The sequence below is a fragment of the Saccopteryx bilineata genome, chromosome 9 (assembly GCF_036850765.1).
Source record: "Saccopteryx bilineata isolate mSacBil1 chromosome 9, mSacBil1_pri_phased_curated, whole genome shotgun sequence".
NCBI classification, from domain to species: Eukaryota; Metazoa; Chordata; class Mammalia; order Chiroptera; family Emballonuridae; genus Saccopteryx; species Saccopteryx bilineata.
The window spans coordinates 44,907,960-44,928,972 of NC_089498.1; the positions used below are offsets into that span (position 1 = coordinate 44,907,960).

Sequence of the window (21,013 nt, forward strand, 5' to 3'; positions counted from 1 at the left end):
TTGTAGGAGTGGGGCTCAGTTCTTAGAGGCAGGCTAGTTCAAGAGTGCGGGCCCAGGTGCAGTCTGCCTGGATCCATATCCTAGCTCTGCCTCTCCCTACTGTAAGTCTTTGGGCAAGTCACCTCTCTAGGCCTTGGTTTTTCCATCTGTAAAGTGGAGATATTAATGATATGATTCTCAGATGGTTGTTGTGAGAATTAAGTCAATTTATAGGTGTTAAGTGTCTGGCTCATAATAAGGGCTCAATAAATACTAGGTATTAGTATTTTTAGGAAGCAGGGTGAGATTAGGGAGATGGGTGGCTCAGAGATGGATAGCCAGAACTGGGTCAGGGGTTGGGCACTGACTTGTGTCTTGTCACCCCAGGTCTGATCATTGATGCTTTTGGTGAACTCCGAGACCAACAAGAACAAGTGAAGGAAGATATGGAGGTGGGTCTTGTCTGTGATGGGATTATGGGACCCCGGAGAGTCGAATGGGCCTGACTCTGATGTCTCTTACCACCCACAGACCAAGTGCTTCATCTGTGGCATTGGCAGTGATTACTTTGATACCACACCCCACGGGTTTGAGACCCACACACTCGAGGAGCACAACCTGGCCAATTATATGTAAGTGTGGGCCCGGTGGCCAATCAGTAGGAGAGGGTGTTGACATCAGAGCGGGGGGGGGGGGGGGGGGGGGGGGAGGTAGATACTGTGTCTTGGCCAGTTAGGAAAATGGATGTGGTTTCTATGTGGCTGGATTTCCAGCCAGCCAATCAGGAGAAGGTAAGGATGGTCCTGACCTGTCTACTGCTCCCATCCCCAGGTTTTTCCTGATGTACCTAATAAACAAGGATGAGACAGAACACACGGGTCAGGTAAGGGAGTGTTAATGGGAGAACAGTGGGCAAGGACATGGAGTTTTAATATAAGGTCAACCAGCAGGTGGCAGTAAAAAGCTCATCTCTATATCAAGTGTTTGAAGATATGACCAAACCTCCCCATCCCCCAACCCTAGGAGTCTTATGTGTGGAAGATGTACCAAGAGAGATGCTGGGACTTCTTCCCAGCTGGCGATTGTTTCCGCAAGCAGTATGAGGACCAGCTTAGCTGAGTAGCCCCCCGCTGGCCCTTCATCCCACCACGTCAAGTGCCTTATTCTCACAGCAAGCTGCTTAGCCCCCAGACCCCTCCCCACCAGGCTTCTGGAGGAGGGTGACTATGTACTGGAGAAATAAAATCTGTGCTACACCCCTGACACCACTGTGTTGGATTGTTGATATTTAGGGGGGAGGGCATCCAGGGATTCTGCCCTCCCCCAACCCCAGAAAAACAAGATGACTGCAGAGGCTGAAGTCATGTTTATTGGGATAAAGAGGCATGCCATGGCCACTAATGTATGCCCATTGGGAAGGGGAGTGCACGGAGTGGTTCCTAATACCCCCCCAGGGACTCATTCCTGGATGTAGAGGTTGCTGGGAGCAGTAGGATCATCTGCTGGGCGTGTTTCCACCACCACAGGCCTGGGGATGGAAGAGAGAAGTCAGTCCATTCATTTGTTCATTCATTCATTCATTCATTCACAAAGGAATTAATAGAAGCTGTACCAGCATAATGCTGGGCTGTAGCAGTGCATGAGCAGACACGATCCCTGTACATGGGAATCTCACTCTAGAGCAGGAGACCAATAAGAAACAGTGAATTACATGCATGCAAAGAAGCACGGGGCACACAGCAGGGAACCTGGTGAAAGGTCAGAGAAAAGTGTTTTGGCTTTGGCTGCAGAAGTCATGGTCTTGTGGACTGGGGCCAGAGTTGGGTATTTATCTGGAAGCCACAGGAATATTTTAAATTTAAAAGACCCCTCTGGCATGTCAAAAGGTCACAGGAGATCCTTGAAGGAACTCTCACTGGCTAAATCTGGGAGTATTTGTGCCTCAAAATAAAAAATGATAGTAACAGATTACATATACCATATTTCCCCATGTATAAGATGCTCCCATGTATAAAAAGCACCTTAATTTTGGGACCTGAAATTTGAAAAAAAAAGTATTACATAAATTTATTGAACTCAAGTTTTATTCATCATAAAATTCATGCAACTCCTCATCACTGTCAAAACTCCCATCCATTAGCTTGTCCTCATCTGTGTCTGATGATGAATCACTGTCTTCAACAATGAGCATAAAAACAAGCACGAAAAAGCAGGAAATGCAAGTAAAAAAAATCTACAACCACTGTCTAAGACGCACCCAGTTTTTAGACCCCAAATTTTTTGGAAAAGGGTGTGTCTTATACATGCGGGGAATACAGTAACTCGTAGAATAAAATGGAAATTGATGAGACTATGCTGAAATATATACATACACACATACACAAATAAATGGAGAAGGGACAGCCTTTTCCTACAGTAGAATGCCAACTAATAAATGTAGAAGGAATGATAGAAATAAAAAAAGTTCACCATTTAGTAACCACCCTAATAATAGTAGATTCAGGCAAAAAATTATCAGTAGAGCCTGATTGGTGGTGGTGCAGTAGATAGAGAGTCAACCTGGGATGCTGAGGTCCCAGGTTTGAAACCCTGAGGTCGCCAGCTTGAGCATGGGCTCATCTGGCTTGAGTGCGGGGTCCCTGGCTTGAGTGTAAGATCATCAACATGATCCCAGGGTCACTGGCTTGAAACCCAAGGTCACTGGCTTGAGCAAGGGGTCACTGGCTTAGCTAGAGCCCCCTGGTCAAGGCACATATGAGAAGCGATCAATGAACAACTAAAAGTGCTGCACCTACGAGTTGATGCTTCTCACCTCTATCCCTTCCTGTCTGTCTGTATGTCTCTCTCTCTCACAAAACAAACAAAAATCCCAAAAAAGATACAGTAGTCTATCCTCCCAACATCTGAAGTTTTGCTTTCCAAGCTGTCAGTTACCCGAGGTCAACCACAGTCCAAAAATATTGAATGGAAAATTTCCAGAAATAAACAATTCATAAGTTTTAAATTGCATATCATTCTAAGTATTAAATTTTGTGCCATCCTACTCTGTCCTGCCCAGAATGTAAATCATCCCTCTTTAGACAAAGGATGAGGGCCCTGGCCAGTCAGTTCAGTGGATAAAGTGCTGGCCTGGCATATGGACATCCCAGGTCAGGGCACACATGAGAAGCAACCATCTGCTTCTCTTCTCTTCCCTCTTCCCCTCCCACAGCCAGTGGCTCAATTTGTTCAAGTGTTAGCCTGCCCACTGAGGATAGCTCAGTTGCTCCGAGTGCATCAATCTTGGATGCTAAAAATAGCTTGGTTGATTTGAGCACTGGCCACAGATTGGGGTTGCTGGGTGGATCCTGGTTGGGGCGCATGCAGGAGTGTCTCACTGTACCCTCCTCTCAAAAAAAAAAAAAAAAAAAGGAAAAAGAAAAAGGGGAGTATAATACAATTAGATACTTTGAAAGAGAGGCCATGTTCACATAACTTTTATCATATATGACTATAATTGTTCTGTTAGTTATTAGTTATGGTTGATCTCTTCCTGTGCCTAATTTATAAATTAAACTTTATCATAAAGCATTGACCTAGAATGCTAAAGTTGCCAGTTCAAGACCGTGGGCTTGCCCAGTCAAAGGTACATAAGGGAGTTGATGCTTCCTGCTTCCCTCCTTCTCTCTCTCTCCTCTCTCTAAAAAGGAATAGTCTTCAAAAATAAAAAACTTTATCATAGGTGTATATATATATATATATATATATATGAAAAAACATAATATATATATAGGGCTTGGTAGTATCTGCAGTGTCAGGACTGAGGGTCTTGGAACATATCCCAAGTGAATAAGTGGCGGCGGGGCGGGGGGCTACTTATTAACGAAAAGGAAAAAAGAGTACTTTATAGTGGAGAAACATGGCTGACTGCACACCTTGACCAAGTGATCAAAGATAACATCGCCAGTAATGAAACAAACTGACATGTGCCTCTTGATATGATGCAGTGAGAAGGACACACCATCACTTCAGTGATATTCCTGCCCAAAATGCCTAACCTGGAAACCTCAAACGCAATTGAAGGACTTCTGTAAACCAACTATCCTGTAATCTTCAAAAGTGTCACAGTCATGAAAAGCAAAGTCTGCAGAATTATTCCAGGCTGAAGACTAAAGAACCATGACTCCTTCTAGATTGTATCCTGGGCCAGGAAAAGTAAATTTTTTTGTTTTGGTTATTAAGAAGGACAACTAGTGAGACTTGAATGGTTGTGTGGATTAGAAGGTAGCACTGTCTCCATATATATACTTTCCCGATTTTGACAGCTGCATTGTGGTTTGTAAAAGCATGTCCTTGCTTGATTTAGTAGAGATACACTAAAGAATTTAGGGATAAGCGGGCATCATGTCTGAAATTCACACCCACATAGTCAGAAAAAAGTTATTTATATATATGAGAAAGCTAAAGCAAATGTGGTTTTAAAAAGTTAACATAAAAAAAAAGTTAACATCATTCTTGGCCAGGTAACTCAGGTGGTTGGACCATCTTCCTGATATGCCAAGGCTGTGGGTTCAATCCCCAGTCAGGGCACATACAAGAATCAACCACTGAATGAATAAGGAAGTGAAACAACAAATCTCTCTCTTTCTCTCTCTCTAGAAGCAGTAAATAATTTTTTTAAATTTTAAATTAATTTTTATTTTAAAAAGTTAACAGCTAGGGAGTTTAGGTGAAGGGGTGTGTAAGAAATAGAATATAGTCAGGGTAGAGATGGAAACAGGGGGACCAGCCTGACCAGGTGGTGGAGCAGTGGATAGAGCGTTGGACTGGGATGTGGAGGACACAGGTTCAAGACCCCGAGGTCGCCAGCTTGAGTGCAGGCTCATCTGGTTTGAGCAAAAGCTCATCAGCTTGGACCCAAGGTCGCTGGCTCGAGCAAGGGGTTACTCAGTCTGCTGAAGGCCCATGGTCAAGGCACATATGAGAAAGCAATCAATGAACAATTAAGGTATCAAAACAAAAAACTGATAATTGATGCTTCTCATCTCTCTCTGTTCCTGTCTGTCTGTTCCTATCTATCCCTCTCTCTGACTCTCTCTCTGTCCATGTATTAAAAAAAAAAAGAAAGAAAGAAACAGGGGGACCAGCTGAGAGAATGTCCAGGTCAAAGATTCAGGTGGCTGGGGACACCAAGTTCATACCTGGGGGATCCAAGCAGACGGAAGGTGAGGGTGGGGTCTCTTAGCTCCTGAAGCAGCTGGGGGAGAAGGTGTGTGTTAGTATCTAGAATACCACTCATTAGCTGTGTGACCTCAAGCAAGTTATTTAACTGCCCTGTGCCTCAGATTACTAACCTCTGAAATCGTAGTACCTATCTGATAGGTGACCATGAAGATCAAAGAAATACAAACATGGAAGGGCAGGGTCGGAAACATAGTGTTCTATCAGCTAAGCATAATTTTTGCCTCATCTTTCAGGTGAGGAAAGTAAGGCACAGGAAGGTTGAATGGCCTAAGGTGATTCCAGCCCAGGCAGTCTGGTCCATGCTCTTAACCACCCACATATCTCCACAGGGACCCCTATTTTACAGTTAGGAGACTGAGGCTCAGAGAGAAGCAAAGTCCCTTGCACAAGGTCAGACAGGGCCTGGAATGAGCTCTGGACCCAAGAGACCCGGGAGTAGAGAAGGGGCCTGTCTGAACTGAGACTGGAGGAAGCTTCTCCTCCAGGACTCACACCCTGACTCAGCTCTCCCAGGCCATCTCATGACTGACATGACTGAGGTGGGAGGGGCAGGTTGTGGGTCTTAGGACAGAGGAGCTTACCTGGTCAGAGCCTAGAGCCCACACCTGCACTCCATGCTTCCAGAAGGCCTGGAGCTGCCCCCTGACCATAGCTAGGAGAAAACAGTGCCTGTTACCCTTTGGTACCACTTGAGCCTCCACTCTGAACCCTGGGCTCTTCCACCCCTGCACATACCCACAGCCTCCACAGCTTCAGTCATAGGTATCTCCGGGGTTCGAAGCCCCCGAACTGGGGCCCCCTCTGGAGTCACCAGCTTCAGTGACCCTAGAGGAGGTAAAGAGTGAGCTTTAAGAGCGGGGCTTAGAAGGTTAGTTACCTAGGAACTGGACAATAAATTCAGTGTGAGAAGCAAAGCAGGGCGGGGAAGCCCTGGAGGGACTCAGCATTTCTGAGAGGCACAGGGTCTGGAGTGTGGAGAGCCAGAAACAAAGCGGGGCAGGGGGTGGGGGTGGAGAGGAGCGTCCTTACCGTCCATCAACACCATCACCTTGTCTTCCTCCACCTGAGTCACCTGTACTGGTCCTTTGTGCTCTGTTTGAGAGGAGGGGATTCAAGGACCAATGCCGCCGCATTCCGCCTTCATCCTGGGCACCTTCTCTACTTCTAAGCAAGTAGGTCAAACCTGGCTCATCCAAGGCCATTTCGCCGGGTCCTCGCTCACCAATGGCATATACCCGCCTTTCTCCCCGCCCCGCCTCCACGCCAGGTGCAACCCCCGTCCTAATTAGGCCTCAGGCTAAGCCCCGCCCCCAGACCCGCCCCTCCCATCAGCCCCGCCCCAGCGGGACCCGGTCCCACTCACTGGTGCTCATCTCGCCCAGCCAGCAGGAGAGCGCGCCGAAGCGCACGGTGTGGAAAAGAACCGACTTCGCCAGCCGCCCCGGGCTCACGCCGATACACACGGCCGGCAGCTCGGAGCCTGGCCCTGTCAGCAGCGCGAACACTGGCAGGGGCGTGGGGAGCGGGAACAGCACCTGCTGCGGGGCGCACGGGGCAGAGCGGGCTCAGAGGAGGCTTGGGGCAGGGCCTGAGAGGGGCAGGGCCTTAAAGGACTGAGGGCTTGGGGCTCCCCAAGTATTTCGTGGGCCTCAGTCTTGGGAGGCGGCAATCTAGGAACTTCAGGGGATGAAGCCCTCAGAGGCGTCGTAGTTTCTGTTTGGGGGCATGTTGTCCTGGGGACAGAAAGACTCCCCTAGGGGCGTGGCCTCAAAGGCAGCAAAGTCTCAGAGTCTCGGAGGATTTGAAAGGGGTCTCCTTAGAGACCGGAAGTGGGGAGGGGCACAGGGACGTTCAGAATAATTGAGCCAGGGGTGAGGGGCAGAGCTTTTAAGGATTAGTAAACTCTCAGAAACGGAAGCCTTCAGCTTCGACAGTGGGTGGGCAGAAACTTGGGGGAGATTGGAACCAGGCCTCGAATGGAAGTGGGGTTTACGGAACTCTCCACAGACGCCAGCCTCTACAGTCCCCTACCCGGATCAGTAGGAACTTGTTCATAGGCTGGTACCACTGAAGCAGGACCACGGAGGTCTCCAATGCCCCGCACAGGAATGGGCCCCCGGAGCTCGCGCCCTCCGCTGCGGATGGGTAAAGATATATTAGGACCAATTCTCTCTCCCCTTTCCCGTGCCCCAAAAGGCCACACATCTTTCCTTGGGTTCTGGATACCCTGCCTTAACTCTGCAAACCGCTCGGGTGCAGGCAGCCCAGCCCCACCCCGCCCCTGGCCCTGGCCCAGTCCAACCTTTCTCTGCCCCCTCCCCTCCCAAGGGTTCTCTTTTACCGACGCAGCACGCCCGGCAGCCTTTGGTGTCCTGGATCTTGGTGGAGACCATGTTCTTCCTGCAGAAGGTAGGTAGGAATGGAAGGCGGGCAGAAAGGGGAGAGAGCGGGGTGGGGGGGTGTCTATGGTGCCATTGCGGGCTGGTACCTTGCCAGTAGTCGATGGGGACTAATGGGGCTTCCTGCTCTGGTTTCTTTCCTTTCCAGCAGGCCCAGGATGCTATGAGAATACAGGTGGGGAGTCTTTCCTGCAGTGTGTGTATATATAGGGGGAAGCAGGCAGTTATAGGACATTGAACACTCCCACCTTTCCTGTACCTTCACTTGGCCCCATCGTTTTGTCTGAAATCCCCAAGCCTTCAAGCCTTAAGCACTTTTCATTTATTATTTTTCACATAACATGTTTTAAACACCCCTGTAGGCCAAGCACTGCTTGCACTGGTGAACAGTGGTAAGTAAAAGAAATACGTTCCTTGCAGTTTGGTGCTTATAGCTACATAAGAGACTATATGACTTAACTAATCAGATGAAGTTATACACATTACAAAGTTTAGCAAGAAACCTATCTAGAAACTCTTAAAGTTTGTCATCATAGATAGCTCATGAATCCTACTTGGCTTGGAGTTCCTCTACAAATTGGAAATTCTTTTACATAAAATGTTACATAAAACAATGACACAAAGTTTTAATCTATAACTTCCTCACTCTATTTTAATAATGTGGGGTAAGTTCCAATTGTCATCTGAACATCAAAGAAAGGTAAAGACTAACATATTGTAGAAATTCCCTCAAAATTGACTTGAGAGGTGAGGCTATTGTGAGCCCCATTTAATAGATGGAAAAACTGAGACTCGGGCAGCAGAAGTCTGCTCCCCCAAGGAAAAGAATGACTGGGACTTGAACCTCATGCTCTGCAAAGGAGGAGCCCAGGCTTTTATCAGCTATGCCCACCCCTCCCACACCCCCACAGTCAGACCTGAGAGAGACATGAGGACATTGTCGATCGAGTATACCCAAGTAGTCCGGCTGGGAAAGAGCTGCAGAGAATGGGGTAGATGGCTCCTGTAAGACCCCAGCTATCCCCAACTCCAGCCCCGGCCCTCTGCCCACACTGGGTGCTGTCCCTCACCATCTCCAGCATGGCTTCCTGATCATTCCGATTCAAGATGAAAATGCCTTCCTCTGCCCCTAGGATTAGGTGCTGGTCTGGGGAGAAAGATACAAAGTAAGTGGAACCTGCCTCATCCTGGGGGGATCTCCCAGACACCAACTTATCTGATCCTAAACACTGGCACTCTCCCTAGCCCTGACCCTCAGTTCTCTAACTCTCACCCCCACCGCAACATTCCCAGTCTGTTTCCTCAAATCTGAACTGAAACCCTTACCCAGTCCTTCAAACTAGTCTCGTTCTAATTTTCCACATTCTGGTGGTTCTTCCATCTCTGACCAACAAATCCTGACCCTTTGTCCCCTCAGTACTGACACAAACATTAGACAGGCCTCTCCAAATAGCTTTCTAACTTCTGTCCCTCCCTAGTTCTGGTCCCTGATGGCTAATCCTATCTTGACATTGATCCTCAAACTCAGACCCCCCTAAATATGGCTTTTTTTTCTGTCCAGTATGACACTCCCCAAACTCTAAGCTGTTGCTTTAACATTTACCTCTCACCGACCTTGTCTTCACATCTTTGATCCCTAAATTCCATCCCTTTCTGCTATATTCTAATCCCTAAAACTGCTGAACCCAAAATGCTGACTTAGTCTCTCTACCATTAATCTCCAACTGAAGCTAATGGGGTTCAACTACCCCCATCTTATACCCCAAACTTTGACCTTTCTTCTCTATGTGATACTTGTGGCCTTCAAGCCCTGATTTTCCTAGTTTTCACTCTCAAACTCTTCTTCACACTACCCATCTTTGACCCCCAAACTTCACTGTAGCTCTAGGCCCTGTTTCTGCCTCAGCTTTGCCACTCCCCACCCTATCAAGACCCTCCCTGGTCCCTGCCTTTGTACCTCTCATTGGCGTCCCTCCCCCCCCCACACGTTCTCTGTGACTCTCATGAATGCCCACCCTTGGTGGAGGGGTGCGTCCAGGCAGCTGTGCAGTGGATCCGGAGGGGGCAGCCGTTGAACAACTTTATAAGAAGGGCACATCCCTAAGCAGGCCACGGGAAGCAGAGCCGGAGATCCAGCAAAAGGGAGGAGTGGACAGGAAGGTGCAGTGGTTAGGACTCTGAAGCAAGGGTTCAGATTCTGCCTTTGCCTCCTCAAAGGTTTATGACCTTGGCAGGCCTGCCTCAGTTTTCACTCTGTGAAATGGGGAATAATATCTACCTCTGTCAGTAAAGGTTTACACCACATAAAGACATAAGAACAATGTATGGCAAAGGAACACAAATGTCACCTAATATCATTAGTCTTCCCACCCCCACCCTACTCACATCCCTGGTCCCATCTAGACATGTGAGTCCTCAGCATAGCTGGCCTTACCTTTCTCTTCATCTTTTCCTTCTTGGGGGGCAACTGTGGGGGCTGATCAGACTCCCGGGAGGCAGGGTTCCAGAGGGAGGGTTCTGAGACAGGTTGGGGGTAAATCAACCCCCAAAGCCGCTTCCCCTGCCCACCTCCCACCCTAGCCTGTCCCATTACCTGAATGGGCAGTTAGATGGGGGCTTCGGATGGCTGGGGGAGGCCCAAGATGGGGGGTGCGTGGGGGAGGCCCACTGGCACACCGGACCAGCACCCCTGGGCTCAGATGTCCCTCCTCCCCAGGCCCCACGGGACCCTCGTCCGATGGAGATCGGAACTTGGGCTTTGGAGACAGAGAAGGTGGGTGAGTAGTACATTAGATGATCTCAGAGAGAAGGCACCTACCACCCCAGCCCTGCCTCAGCTAAAACTGAAATTTAATCATAGCCCTGACCCTTCCCACAATGTCCTACCACCACTCTAGTCTTCCCTCTCCCCCCTGCCCATATCAACACACTCCAGCAACTAAAGGGTTAATTGGTGCTGGTACCCCTGCTACTAACCAGTGTCCATCAGACTAAATATTTTGAATCACACCCCTATAGGTTCAGGGATGCTGCTTCCATAGCACAGTGTGCTCATCGTCCTATCTCCCAGACTTCAGCCGTGGAACACCCAGTATCCCAGCACCTAAGAGCCCCGGCCTCCTGGCCACAGCCTCCTAGCTCCGGCCCAGGACCTCACCTTGGGGGGCAGTGGGGGAGGTATGTCTTCTGCAAGGGTGGGGCTGAAACACAAAGACAAGGTTAGCAGGTGGGGGTGTGGGGAACAAGGATGGGGTGGTTAGGGCTGGAAGTCTGAACTCAGAAGAGTCCGGTGTGACTTGTCTGTGCTGGAGCTGAGGACTAAAAGACTAATTAGTAACTGCCTGACCTGTGGTGGCGCAGGGGGATAAAGCGTCGACCTGGAACACTGAGGTCGCCAGTTCGAAACCCTGGGCTTGCCTGGTCAAGGCACATATGGGAGTTGATGCTTCCTGCTCCTTCCCCTTCTCTCTCTCTCTCTCTCTCTCTCTCTCTCCCTCCCTCTCCCCCCCTCCTCTCTGAAAACTGAATAAAGTCTTTTTAAAAAAAGGCTAATTAATAACCATGATGACAGTAGCAACAGCAACTCTTGAAGACAACTGTGGACAAGGCATCAAGTTTAAATCTTCCTGGCCACCTAGCAACACAGATCATCTGAGCTCCGGGGGCTCAGGTTTTCACATGGTGCCTGTGGCGCCTGTGAGCCCATTACAGACACGACGTGGTCCGAGTCTGACAGTGGGCCTGCAGGCTGGGGCTGACTGCTGGGCGCAAGGTTGGGGTCTGGGGCCCAGGGTTTAGCGTGGGGGAAATACCCAGGGGCCAAAACTCAGTCTGAGGTTTCATGAGATGAGGAAATATGAAGGCCTGTGATTGAGGGTTGGGGCTACAGTTGAGGTGTGGGGGTTGGAGCAACATCAGGGAGGAGCTAGGACCTGGAACACGGCGGAGTGTCCAGGGCTGAGCAGGACAGATGGGGAGAGAGTTCAGGTTGGAGCAGAAGGACATGCTGGAAGGAACTGGGGTTGAGGGCAGGTGGGGGCTGAAGTTGGGAGTCAGGTCCAAATTCTAGAAGACAGAAGGAAGGTGGGGACTGGAGTGGGGGAGGGGTTGGGGGTCAGGGATCTGAGGTGAAGGAAGGTGAGAGGTTGATGTTGGGTGGGGTTGGGGAACAGGTGTTGGGGAGGAAGGAGAGGGAGATGGGATGGGGGGTCAGCTTGAGGTCATATTTGAGGATGAAGAAAGATAGGGGCTGCACTGAGGGCCCAATCAGGGGCCAGGGATGAGCAGGGGCTGAGGGTGCAGTCAAAGTGGAAGCACGGGGGGGGGGGGGGGGTGTTGTAGGATGGCAGGGCCTGGGTGAGGGCCCGAGGCGCTGAGGACCCAGCCTCTCTTACATGTCCACGTCGTCGTAGTCATCATCAGACTCTGACAGGTGCCTCCTGAGGAGTGACAGGCATGAGCCTCAGGTGGTTCCCACACATTTTCTAGCTCCCTCCCCTCCCAGCCTGAGAATCCCTGACCTAGGACTGCTGCTCCTGAAGTCTTCAGGGGGCTTTAAGCGAGCCTGTTGGGGAGAGTAAAGGGTCAGCAGCGGCCTAAGGGAAGGGAAGGGTGTCTGGGGCCAGCAGGGTGGGGAGAGGGCATCTCACAGTATCAGTTGCAGGTCTGGACTCCATTCCTCTGAGCTTCCTGAATTCCATGTGTCGCCCTGGAAGTATGGGGGGCGTGAGGTTACACATAGTGAGCTGGGGAGCTAGACTTAGAAATAGAGTCAAATTGAGGATTTTGGGGTTGGCATCTTAGGGTTTGAGCTGGCCCTTAAAGGGAGGGATCTGTTTACAGGGGTCTCATTTGGGGGTCAGGGTTTGGGATTAGGGATGTGGGGCTCAAGTAGTGATAAAATGTTCATTTTCAGTTCCATTTGGGTATCAGGAGTCTCATATTTCTGAGGTATCTTTGGGGGTCAGGGTGGTAACAGGAAGTCTGATGGGATCTGTTTGCAGGCCAGAGAAGTTGGGCCTCTGGAGTCACCTTGTAGGTCAGGTAGTGGTGAGGTTCTCTGGGCTCTCTTGTGGGTCAGATGGTGATGGGAGTCTCAGAGGGGCTGTTTGGAAGTGGTGAGTGAAGTGGGGGTGAATGGGGATCTGTTATAGGGTCAAATGTCTCTAAGATTGCTCTACTCACGACAGCAATCTGCGTCTGGAATCCCCAGCGAACTGGATCGGTGAGTGGATCTGATCCGCCGAGGGACAGCAGGGGGTGGCTGGGCAGAGCAGCAGTTGCATCAGGCCACTGCCTCCAGCACCCCCACCGCCCTGTGTGCCCAGCCTAAAGCCCTTGACTCTTCCATAACCTCTGTGCCCCCCAGCCCTGTGACAAGCCCCCTGCTCCCCTTCTTCCTTCTAAGAGAGGCAGCAGGAAGGCACTGCAGGCAGGGGCATAGCCTGAGCAAAGGCTGGGAGGTTCCTGTGATTTTGTCAGCCCAAACTCTTCACCTCGGGCTCCTCATCTTCAATCTCGCTGGTGAGGGCCCCTTTCCCTGGGTTCCTCAGTTTGTCAAGGAGGTCTAGGATCAGGCCTCTGTGTAGCCCAGGCTGGGATACCAGTTGATGCTGGAGGAGGTGAGAAGGGTGTCAGCAGACAGAGGGTTGATGTGGAGGGAGAGGTAGGGACAGGGGCTTGAGGATCTATCTAGGGGAATGGAAGGAGAAGCCAGGAAACTGGGGAACTGGCAGAAGACCGAGGAATTCTGAGGAGTATGAGGCATTAGAAGAATGTAGGGGTCCCAGTAAGGGGCTCAGAGAATTCCATTTTAGAGTACACTCAAGAATGGGTCTTAAGGCCCTTGGGAATTTATGGGGTTTTTGTTGTTGTTTTAATTTATGAGTTTTAACAACTCAAGATATTTTGGAAAAGGGTCTGGGGTATAAGTTGGAGGGGGTCCTAGGGAATTTTGAGAGATCAGGGGCTTTTGAGAGGGCCATGTGGTTCTGTGGAACTAAACCATCAATGTTCTAGGGAGCCATATGGCCCTGGGGGATACTGGGTGAGAGTTGGGAGAGTTTCAGGGAGAGAAGGTTTACACTGAGCATCTTGGTGGCACCGGGTCTTTTCTTGGGGCTCTTGGTGAGAGTGACTTTGACAAAGTTGTGGAAGGCAGCCGACCTTGGGAAGAAAAAGCCAAGTTCTGGAGTGAGGGGACCAGAGACTTTCCCATCAGACCATCAATCCCGGCTCTGCCCTCCCTCGCCTCACCTTCCCTTACCATTTGCCTTTCTCCTTTAGCCGGGGAGGTTGGTAGCCACTCTTAGTCATGAGGAAGAGAACTCTAGAAGAGTAAGGAAATAACATGAGTTCAGACTCCCAATGGGGGTCAGAGGAGCCCCCAGTAGCACTGAAGTCAGCAGAGAGCAAGTGAGGAACAGAATGAGAATGAGGACTAGGCTTTACTACGCACTGGGATGCTACTTTCAGGGGACACCATGTATCACATTGTAGAGCTAGGTTAGTCACAGAGGGGGGCTCAAGATGGGGACCCCCGAGTTGAGGGTTTCAGGTGTGGAGAGCTGAAGAAAAGGCTTTTTCGGTGGAGGGGATGTTTGGGGGCCTCAGACTCAGCTCAGAGGAAAGGAGGTCTTGACAAGGAGGATCTTGACATGCGGAAGCAAGGGTGTTTAGGGTCATGGCTGGGTGGGGTCTCTGGGCCCAGGGGGACCAGCCACATCTGCCTACCTGAGAGGGTGCACATCAAAGAGTGGTGGCTGTAGCTCAGCTAGTTCAATAGCTGTGATGCCCAGGGACCAGATGTCACACAGCTCGTTGTATCCCCCCTTCAGGGCCACAGCCGCCACTTCTGGAGCCATCCTGGGGGCAGAGACCCTCAGAGAGCCAGGGGTGACATAAGGAGGGGGAGGAGAGAGAGAGGAGAATGGGGGTAGAAAGAGCCAGATGCAGAGAGAATCATAAAGATGGAAAGAAAGAGACAGGAATAAAGATAAGAAACAGACAGATGGGGAGAGAGAGAGAGCCACATACAGACATAAAAAAGAATGGACAGATAGGGAGAGACAAAGAGATCAGGATAAAAGTCAATAAATACGAAAACTGAGAGAAACAGGTGGAGAGGGGCCCAGGAGATGTAGCTAAAGGCAAGACTCAAGAGAGCTGAAGTGAAGATAGAATAGAGCAAGGCAGACGCTGGCAGAAGAAGCCAGAAGAGTTCCAGAGACTGAGGTTGGAAAAGCTGCCCCTCACTCCACCCCTAGCTGCCTGCCAGGCCTCCCTCACCAGTAGGGTGTCCCAATGAAAGAGAGCCGTCGAGCCAGCGTTGCCCCGATTTGGGCCGAGATACCAAAGTCAGCTGGAGGCAGAAGGAGAGACATAATGACCTGGGGTCCTCCGTACCCTCAGGCCCTGGTCAGTCTGCCTCTTCAACCCCCAGCCACACTCACCCAGTCTGACCTCCCCAGAATCATTGATGAGGATGTTGGCTCCCTGAGAACAATAGGAGGGATTAGGGGCTGTCAGAGACTACCACCCCTAGCCCAACACTGCCTCCACCCTTGGCCCCTCCCCCTGCCCACAGCTCAATACAACGCTAATACCACTCTCATCTCCTGGGCCCCCCCACCCACCAAGACCACCTTTCTGCCCCTAGACCACCTTGATGTCCCGGTGTATCTTCTTCTGTGAGTGCAGATAGGCCAGTCCCTGGGGGAGGGGGTAAATGTGGGGGCTGTGAGAGCCTGGGGGCTAGAGCAGAACCCCCCCACCCACCCACCAGGCCTCTTCTCACCTGGAGCACTTCCCGGCAGACGTAGCTAATCTGGAGCTCTGACAGGGAGCCTGTCACTGCAAAAGTTACCCCAGTGTAGTGTTGGCTGGCAACCAGAAAAACGGGCCCAGGGAGACCCTGGTCCCTGCCTAAACTGGCTGAGAGGGTGTCATGTGAGGAGGGGGATACAGAATGGGAAAAATGTGAGGGGAGATAGAAGAGTGGTCAGCAACACACAGAGACAGCAGGAAACCAGAAGCAGGAGGGAGAGATTCATTTAACAGACATTTACTGTGTGTTGTGTGCCAGGCACTGTATAAGGCACTGGGGACACATCTGTGGATGAAAAAGACAGATCCCTACCCTCGTGGAGAAAATATTCCAGTGGGGAAGACTAACAGTAAACCAGATAAAGAAAAATATACAGGCCCTGGCCAGTTGGCTCAGCGGTAGAGCGTTGGCCTAGCGTGCGGGGGACCCGGGTTTGATTCCTGGCCAGGGCACATAGGAGAAGCGCCCATTTGCTTCTCCACCCCCCCCCTTCCTCTCTGTCTCTCTCTTCCCCTCCCGCAGCCAAGGCTCCATTGGAGCAAAGATGGCCCAGGCGCTGGGGATGGCTCCTTGGCCTCTGCCCCAGGCGCTAGAGTGGCTCTGGTGGTGGCAGAGCGACCCCCCGGAGAGGCAGAGCATCGCCCCCTGGTGGGCGTGCCGGGTGGATCCCGTGCCGGGTGGATCCCGGTCGGGCGCATGCGGGAGTCTGACTGTCTCTCCCCGTTTCCACCTTCAGAAAAATACAAAAAAAAAAAAGAAAAAGAAAAGAAAAATATACAGTTTGCAACACGCAAATAAATAATTAGAAAAAGTAAGAAAGAATAACAGGAAACGTGTGAGAAGGCTAAGACAATTTACACAGGCTGGTTAGTGACGGCTATTCTGCGAGGGTGATGAAGATGTGAGCAGTCCTGCTTGGAGGGGAACAAGAGGCAGTGCAGAGACAGGGAGTGCAAGGCTGCCTGGTGGGTCTGGAAAGCAGCGAAGTGGGTGGAGCAGAGGTGAGGCAGATGAGGTTGTTCAGCGCCAGGGTGCAGTGGGCCACAATGAGGAGCGTGGGCTTTTCAGAGGGAAATGGAAGCCATGGGAAGGCTCTGAGCAGGGGGTGATGGGACTCTGCAAAATGAGGAAAGGTAGAGGGACAGACAGAGAAGTGGGAACAGATCTATATTAAGACAGAGAAAGAAAAATGGTCAGAGACCAAAAAGTGGGAGGTCAGATATATGGAGAGAAAGAGAGACACACAGATGGTGGAGAGGGAACAGAGGCTGACAGAGACCAGGTTTGACAAACTGGCTGTGTCAGTCACTTCCTCTCTGTGGACCTCAGTTTCTCCCGAGGACTTCCTTTTTCTTTTTTTTTAAAGATCTTATTTATTGCCCTCTCTGGTTAGCTCAGTTGGTTAGAGCATTGTCCCAAAGCACAGAAGTTGCTGGTTTGATCCCTGGTCAGGGCACATACAGGAAAGGATGTTAGTGTCTCTCTCCTGCTCTCTCCCTTCCTCTCTCTAAAGTCAATAAAATAAACATTTTTAAAAAAGATTTTATTTACTGTTTTTTCTTTAGAGGGGGAAGCTCAAGAAGTATCAACTCAGTTACTTCACTTTAGTTGTTCAGATTGCTTGTTTTTTTTTTTTTCTTGTTTTTTTTTAGTGAGAGAGACAGTGACAGAGAGAAACAGACAGACAGACAAGGATAGACAGGAAGGGAGAGAGATGAGAAGCATCAATTCTTTGTTGTGGTACTTGTTCATTGATTGCTTTCTCATATGTTCCTTGAAAGGGGGCTCCTGCAGAGCGAGTGACCCCTTGATGTTGGACTCTAGCCAGTGACCTAGGGTTTCAAGCCAGTGACCTTGGGGTCATGTCTCTGATCCCATGCTCATGCCAGCAACCCCATGCTCAAGCTGGTGAGCCTGAGCTCAAGCTTGATGAGCCCACACTCAAGCCAGTGACCTCAAGTTTTCGAACCTGGGTCCTCTGCGTCCCAGGCTGATGCTCTATCCACTGCACCACTGCCTTATGTGTCTTGACTGGATAAGCCCACGGCTTCAAACTGGTGACCTCAGCATTCCAGGTCGACGTTCTCTTTTGGGTTTGTTTGTTTTTTTAGTGAGAGAGAGAGAGAGAGAGGGACAGACAAGGACAGACAGACAGAAGGGAGAGAGATGAGAAGCATCAAGTCATAGCTGTGGCACCTTAGTTGTTCATTGATTGCTTTCTTATATGTGCCTTGATTGGGGGGGCTCCAGCCAAGCCAGTGACCAGTGACCCCTTGCTCAAGCCAGTGAAACTGGGCTCAAGCCAGCGACCTTTTAGCTCAAGCCAACGACCATGGGGTCATGCCTACGATCCCATGCTCAAGCCAGTGACCTCACGGTTTCAAACCTGGGTCCTCAGTGTCCCAGGCCGACACTATCCACTGCGCCACTGCCTGGTCAGGCCAGGTAGATGTTTTTTGTTTATTTGTTTATTTATTTATTTATGTTTTACAGAGACAGAGAGTGAGTCAGAGAGAGGGATAGACAGGGACAAACAGGAACAGAGAGAGATGAGAAGCATCAATCATTAGTTTTTCATTGCGCTTTGCAACACCTTAGTTGTTCATTGATTGCTCTCTCACATGTGCCTTACCGCGGGCCTTCAGCAGACCGAGTAACCCCTTGCTGGAGCCAGCAACCCTGGGTTCAAGCTGGTGGGTTTTTTCCTCAAACCAGATGAGCCCGCACTCAAGCTGGCGAGCTCGGGGTCCCGAACCCGGGTCCTCTGCATCGCAGTCCGATGCTCTATCCACTGCACCACCGCCTGGTCAGGCCGAGTAGATGTTTTATCCACTGTGCCACCACAGGTTAGGCCACAGCCCCCTGAGGACTTCTTAATGAAGTCCTTCCTTTTCTAACGCTTGAGGTATTGAGGTGGAGGGAGACAGGGAGATGGTCAAAGACAGAAGTGAGCATCAAAAATTGAGAGGCAATCACAGGCTACTCCACTCCACCTCAAATTCTCCAAGAGAGTGAAAAGCAGGCTCAGAGAGAATCAGAAATTCATTCGCTCATTCAGTAAAAATGTGGGTACCTACTATGAGTGAGAAAGTGAGAAATGCAGAAATACTCAAACATGGTAGACCTTGGTGAGAAAATGCAGACACAGAAGGAGAAGTAGAGGGGATCACTGCATGAAGAAAGATTGGGCTGTCAGGTCCTGGAGGGGAGGGTCAGGGCCCACATGGTCACCATAGTATCCCCAGCATCATCCAGGTCAACCCCAGGCCCAGAGGAGGGTTCACTGTGTGAAACATGGACCAGAAAAATGGTTCCAGGAGATTCTAACACAGATAGACAGGAGGGGTGGACTGGAGGGGGCAGGGGCTGCCGGGACCCCCTTGCCCTTTCTCTCACCTTGGTAGATGTCCTGGAGAGAACCAGCCCCACAGAATTCCATGCAGATCCAGAGCTTTTGCAGCCTATAAAGTTCAACAGTAATAATAATAATAATGATAATGGCAGTGAAGATGTATTGTTTATTGGACAGCCCCTGGCTCACTGTCTTGTTCTGAACTTTTAATGCAACAGGTATCATTTCTCTAACTCCCCTTGCCCACAGAGTGAAATCATCCCACTTCCATTTTATAGATGGGGAAGTTGAGGCTCAAAGAGGAAATGTATGTTCAGGATCAACTCGATTCAAACCCACGTCTTTGGGCTCCTAACCCAAGGCCTCTCTGCTGTCCATGCTAACTTAGGAGACAGGACAAAGATCTCACAGGTTAGGAAGTTCAGAGGGGACACAGATGCCCAGGGTGCCAGTTCTCAGGGATAGAGTCATTATTGGGGCATCTGGGATATTAACTTGGGGGTCAGGTAATTTAGGGGTTCATATTAAAAGAACAGAGAGTGAAAGTGGGGAACCTATAGGGCAGGATGATGAAAGATTAGTTTTAGGGGACTTAGTTTCAGATTTGGTTACTATGCAGAGACCAATTTTGGGGACCCCGATCAGAAATGGGAGTTTTGAATTCAAGGTTAGATTGGGGGGTGTCTGGTCCGAAAAGTGAAACTTTGGACTGGGGATCAAGTTACGGATGACTCAGTTAAAATGGGGGTCCAAGGTCGGAGATCAAATTAGGGGGTACCCTGATCAGGAAGAGGGGTCCTGGGGTAGGGGCTGGGCTGGGTCCCAGGGCAGGCCTAATGGCTCATCACCAGAGATAACTCCCATGGTAGGCCACGATGTTGGCATGCCGGCAAGTTTTCAAGATGAGGATTTCCTTCTGAAGTGTGGAAACATCATCATCTGCAAGGAGGGGCAGGAGAAAAAGTCCACTGTAGGGAAGGACTATGAGGGCAATCCCAGAGCCCTAGGAAGTGGGGGTACGACTGTGGGGAAGGAGCTCGTCTGTCCTCTCCTCACCAGGCTCCATCTTCACCATCTTCAATGCCACCAGGTCTCCCGTCACCTTGTCTCTAGCCTTGTAAAAGGGAAGTTTAGTCATTCAGTCAGGCTGGCTCCATTCCCCTGAATCCTCTTCAGCATCCTTGACCCAACGCCAAGGACTGGGACCCTCTCTCATCCTTTTCCCTTCTTGAACTTCTCCTTCACTGGTTGGAGGGTGTTGGAGAAGGGGGGGGGGTCCTCACCTTGAAGACTTCTCCATAGGTGCCGCCACCCAGTCGCTGCAGCAGATCGTAGTGGTCTCTGGGGTCCCTATTAAAGATGTCGGGGTCCACGAGGTCCATTCCTGGGAGCCTGAGCAGGAGTTGGGCCTGCGCCCAGGGGCCAGCAGGGCCTCAGGGCTCAAGCGCTGGCACCTCCCTCCCTCCCCACAAGCCCAGCACCCGCCTTGCCTGCACCGGCTGTGGCCTCCCCCTTCCCCACTCTCGTTTCCTGCCCCAGCGCGGAGCTGTGCAGCCGGCTCCACCCCTTATCCCCTGGGTCCCCGACAGCCTGTGAAGGGCAGCTTGCCTTGGGACCCAGGGGACCCCTTTCCACCTTCACGGCCCTGGGCTGAATGTAAATCAGATGCAAACTACGGTAAGTGTGACCCGGTAGGTACCTCAGCACCCCTTCCCCCATTCTGTGGAGGAAAACTAAAAACCACAGTTGAACCTCCGCTTGAGGGTTTGGTCACAACCCAGAGACGGCAGGTCTGCACAAGGATGGGCCATTCAGTGTACATTACTGTTTACTTTGGGCACAGACATGCCTTGGTGGAACCCTCCTGTGCGGTGCGCAGACCAGTCGACGTCCACATGCCTGGATACCCATGTGCACACATGTGGGCGTATCCAGAGCGCATATCTGCACATATGACACATGCCTGTGCATTTATGCCTGCACTGTGCAGACTCTGAACTCACATAACTAATGACGGCACACATGAGCACTCGCCTTCACCCACAACATCCACAAATCTGCGAACTGGGTGCAATTCTGCGTGATCCAGGAGCCCCTTACCCCTGCCCCTGCCAGGATGATCATCACAACCACTTCGCGGGCCCCTAGTTCTGGAGTGAGGGTGGAGACCAATTTCAAGACTTGAAACTACAGAGGTCAGGATCCTGCCTCAGGGGCTCAGGCTTGGGGGAATGA

General features: G+C 50.7%; 2 protein-coding genes across 5 annotated transcripts in view; one reads left to right on the forward strand and one right to left on the reverse strand.

Annotated features, from left to right (window-relative positions):
- The window catches only part of RYR1 (ryanodine receptor 1), a 130,739-nt gene extending 129,497 nt beyond the window's left edge, over positions 1 to 1,242 (forward strand). For all 4 annotated transcript variants that reach the window (XM_066243110.1, XM_066243113.1, XM_066243112.1 and 1 more), the window contains 4 exons: positions 367 to 431; positions 511 to 611; positions 811 to 862; positions 1,003 to 1,242. In XM_066243110.1, the coding sequence (XP_066099207.1) occupies positions 367 to 431; positions 511 to 611; positions 811 to 862; positions 1,003 to 1,098 (314 nt within the window). In that variant the 3' untranslated portion in view covers positions 1,099 to 1,242. The remainder of the gene's footprint in view (positions 1 to 366; positions 432 to 510; positions 612 to 810; positions 863 to 1,002) is intronic.
- A 96-nt stretch (positions 1,243 to 1,338) lies between these two features.
- Positions 1,339 to 20,992, reverse strand: MAP4K1 (mitogen-activated protein kinase kinase kinase kinase 1). The gene is made up of 32 exons (XM_066243395.1): positions 20,879 to 20,992; positions 20,062 to 20,187; positions 19,835 to 19,892; positions 19,627 to 19,717; positions 18,823 to 18,887; positions 15,397 to 15,452; positions 15,264 to 15,311; positions 15,053 to 15,095; positions 14,889 to 14,961; positions 14,334 to 14,465; positions 13,867 to 13,929; positions 13,685 to 13,766; positions 13,097 to 13,213; positions 12,786 to 12,864; positions 12,251 to 12,309; positions 12,122 to 12,165; positions 11,996 to 12,040; positions 10,759 to 10,801; positions 10,195 to 10,357; positions 10,036 to 10,118; positions 9,617 to 9,701; positions 8,672 to 8,748; positions 8,519 to 8,579; positions 7,691 to 7,790; positions 7,544 to 7,602; positions 7,234 to 7,337; positions 6,566 to 6,740; positions 6,232 to 6,294; positions 5,938 to 6,027; positions 5,784 to 5,854; positions 5,160 to 5,215; positions 1,339 to 1,507 (listed from the first exon to the last, which is right to left on the reverse strand). Exons 1-32 carry the CDS (start codon positions 20,900 to 20,902, stop codon positions 1,438 to 1,440), a joined length of 2,505 nt encoding a protein of 834 aa, XP_066099492.1. The 5' UTR covers positions 20,903 to 20,992; the 3' UTR covers positions 1,339 to 1,437.
- Between the last annotated feature and the right edge of the window lie 21 nt (positions 20,993 to 21,013).

What these genes read in the sequence shown, in the direction of transcription:
- MAP4K1 (XM_066243395.1), bottom strand. Translation starts at nt 20,902, where the DNA reads ATGATCATCCTGGCAGGGGCAGGG. An exon ending in CTAAAGGAGAAAGGCAAATG is followed by an intron (nt 13,767 to 13,866) that starts GTAAGGGAAGGT and finishes TTTCTTCCCAAG; the next exon opens with GTCGGCTGCCTTCCACAACT. An exon ending in CCCCATCGACTACTGGCAAG is followed by an intron (nt 7,603 to 7,690) that starts GTACCAGCCCGC and finishes TACCTTCTGCAG; the next exon opens with GAAGAACATGGTCTCCACCA.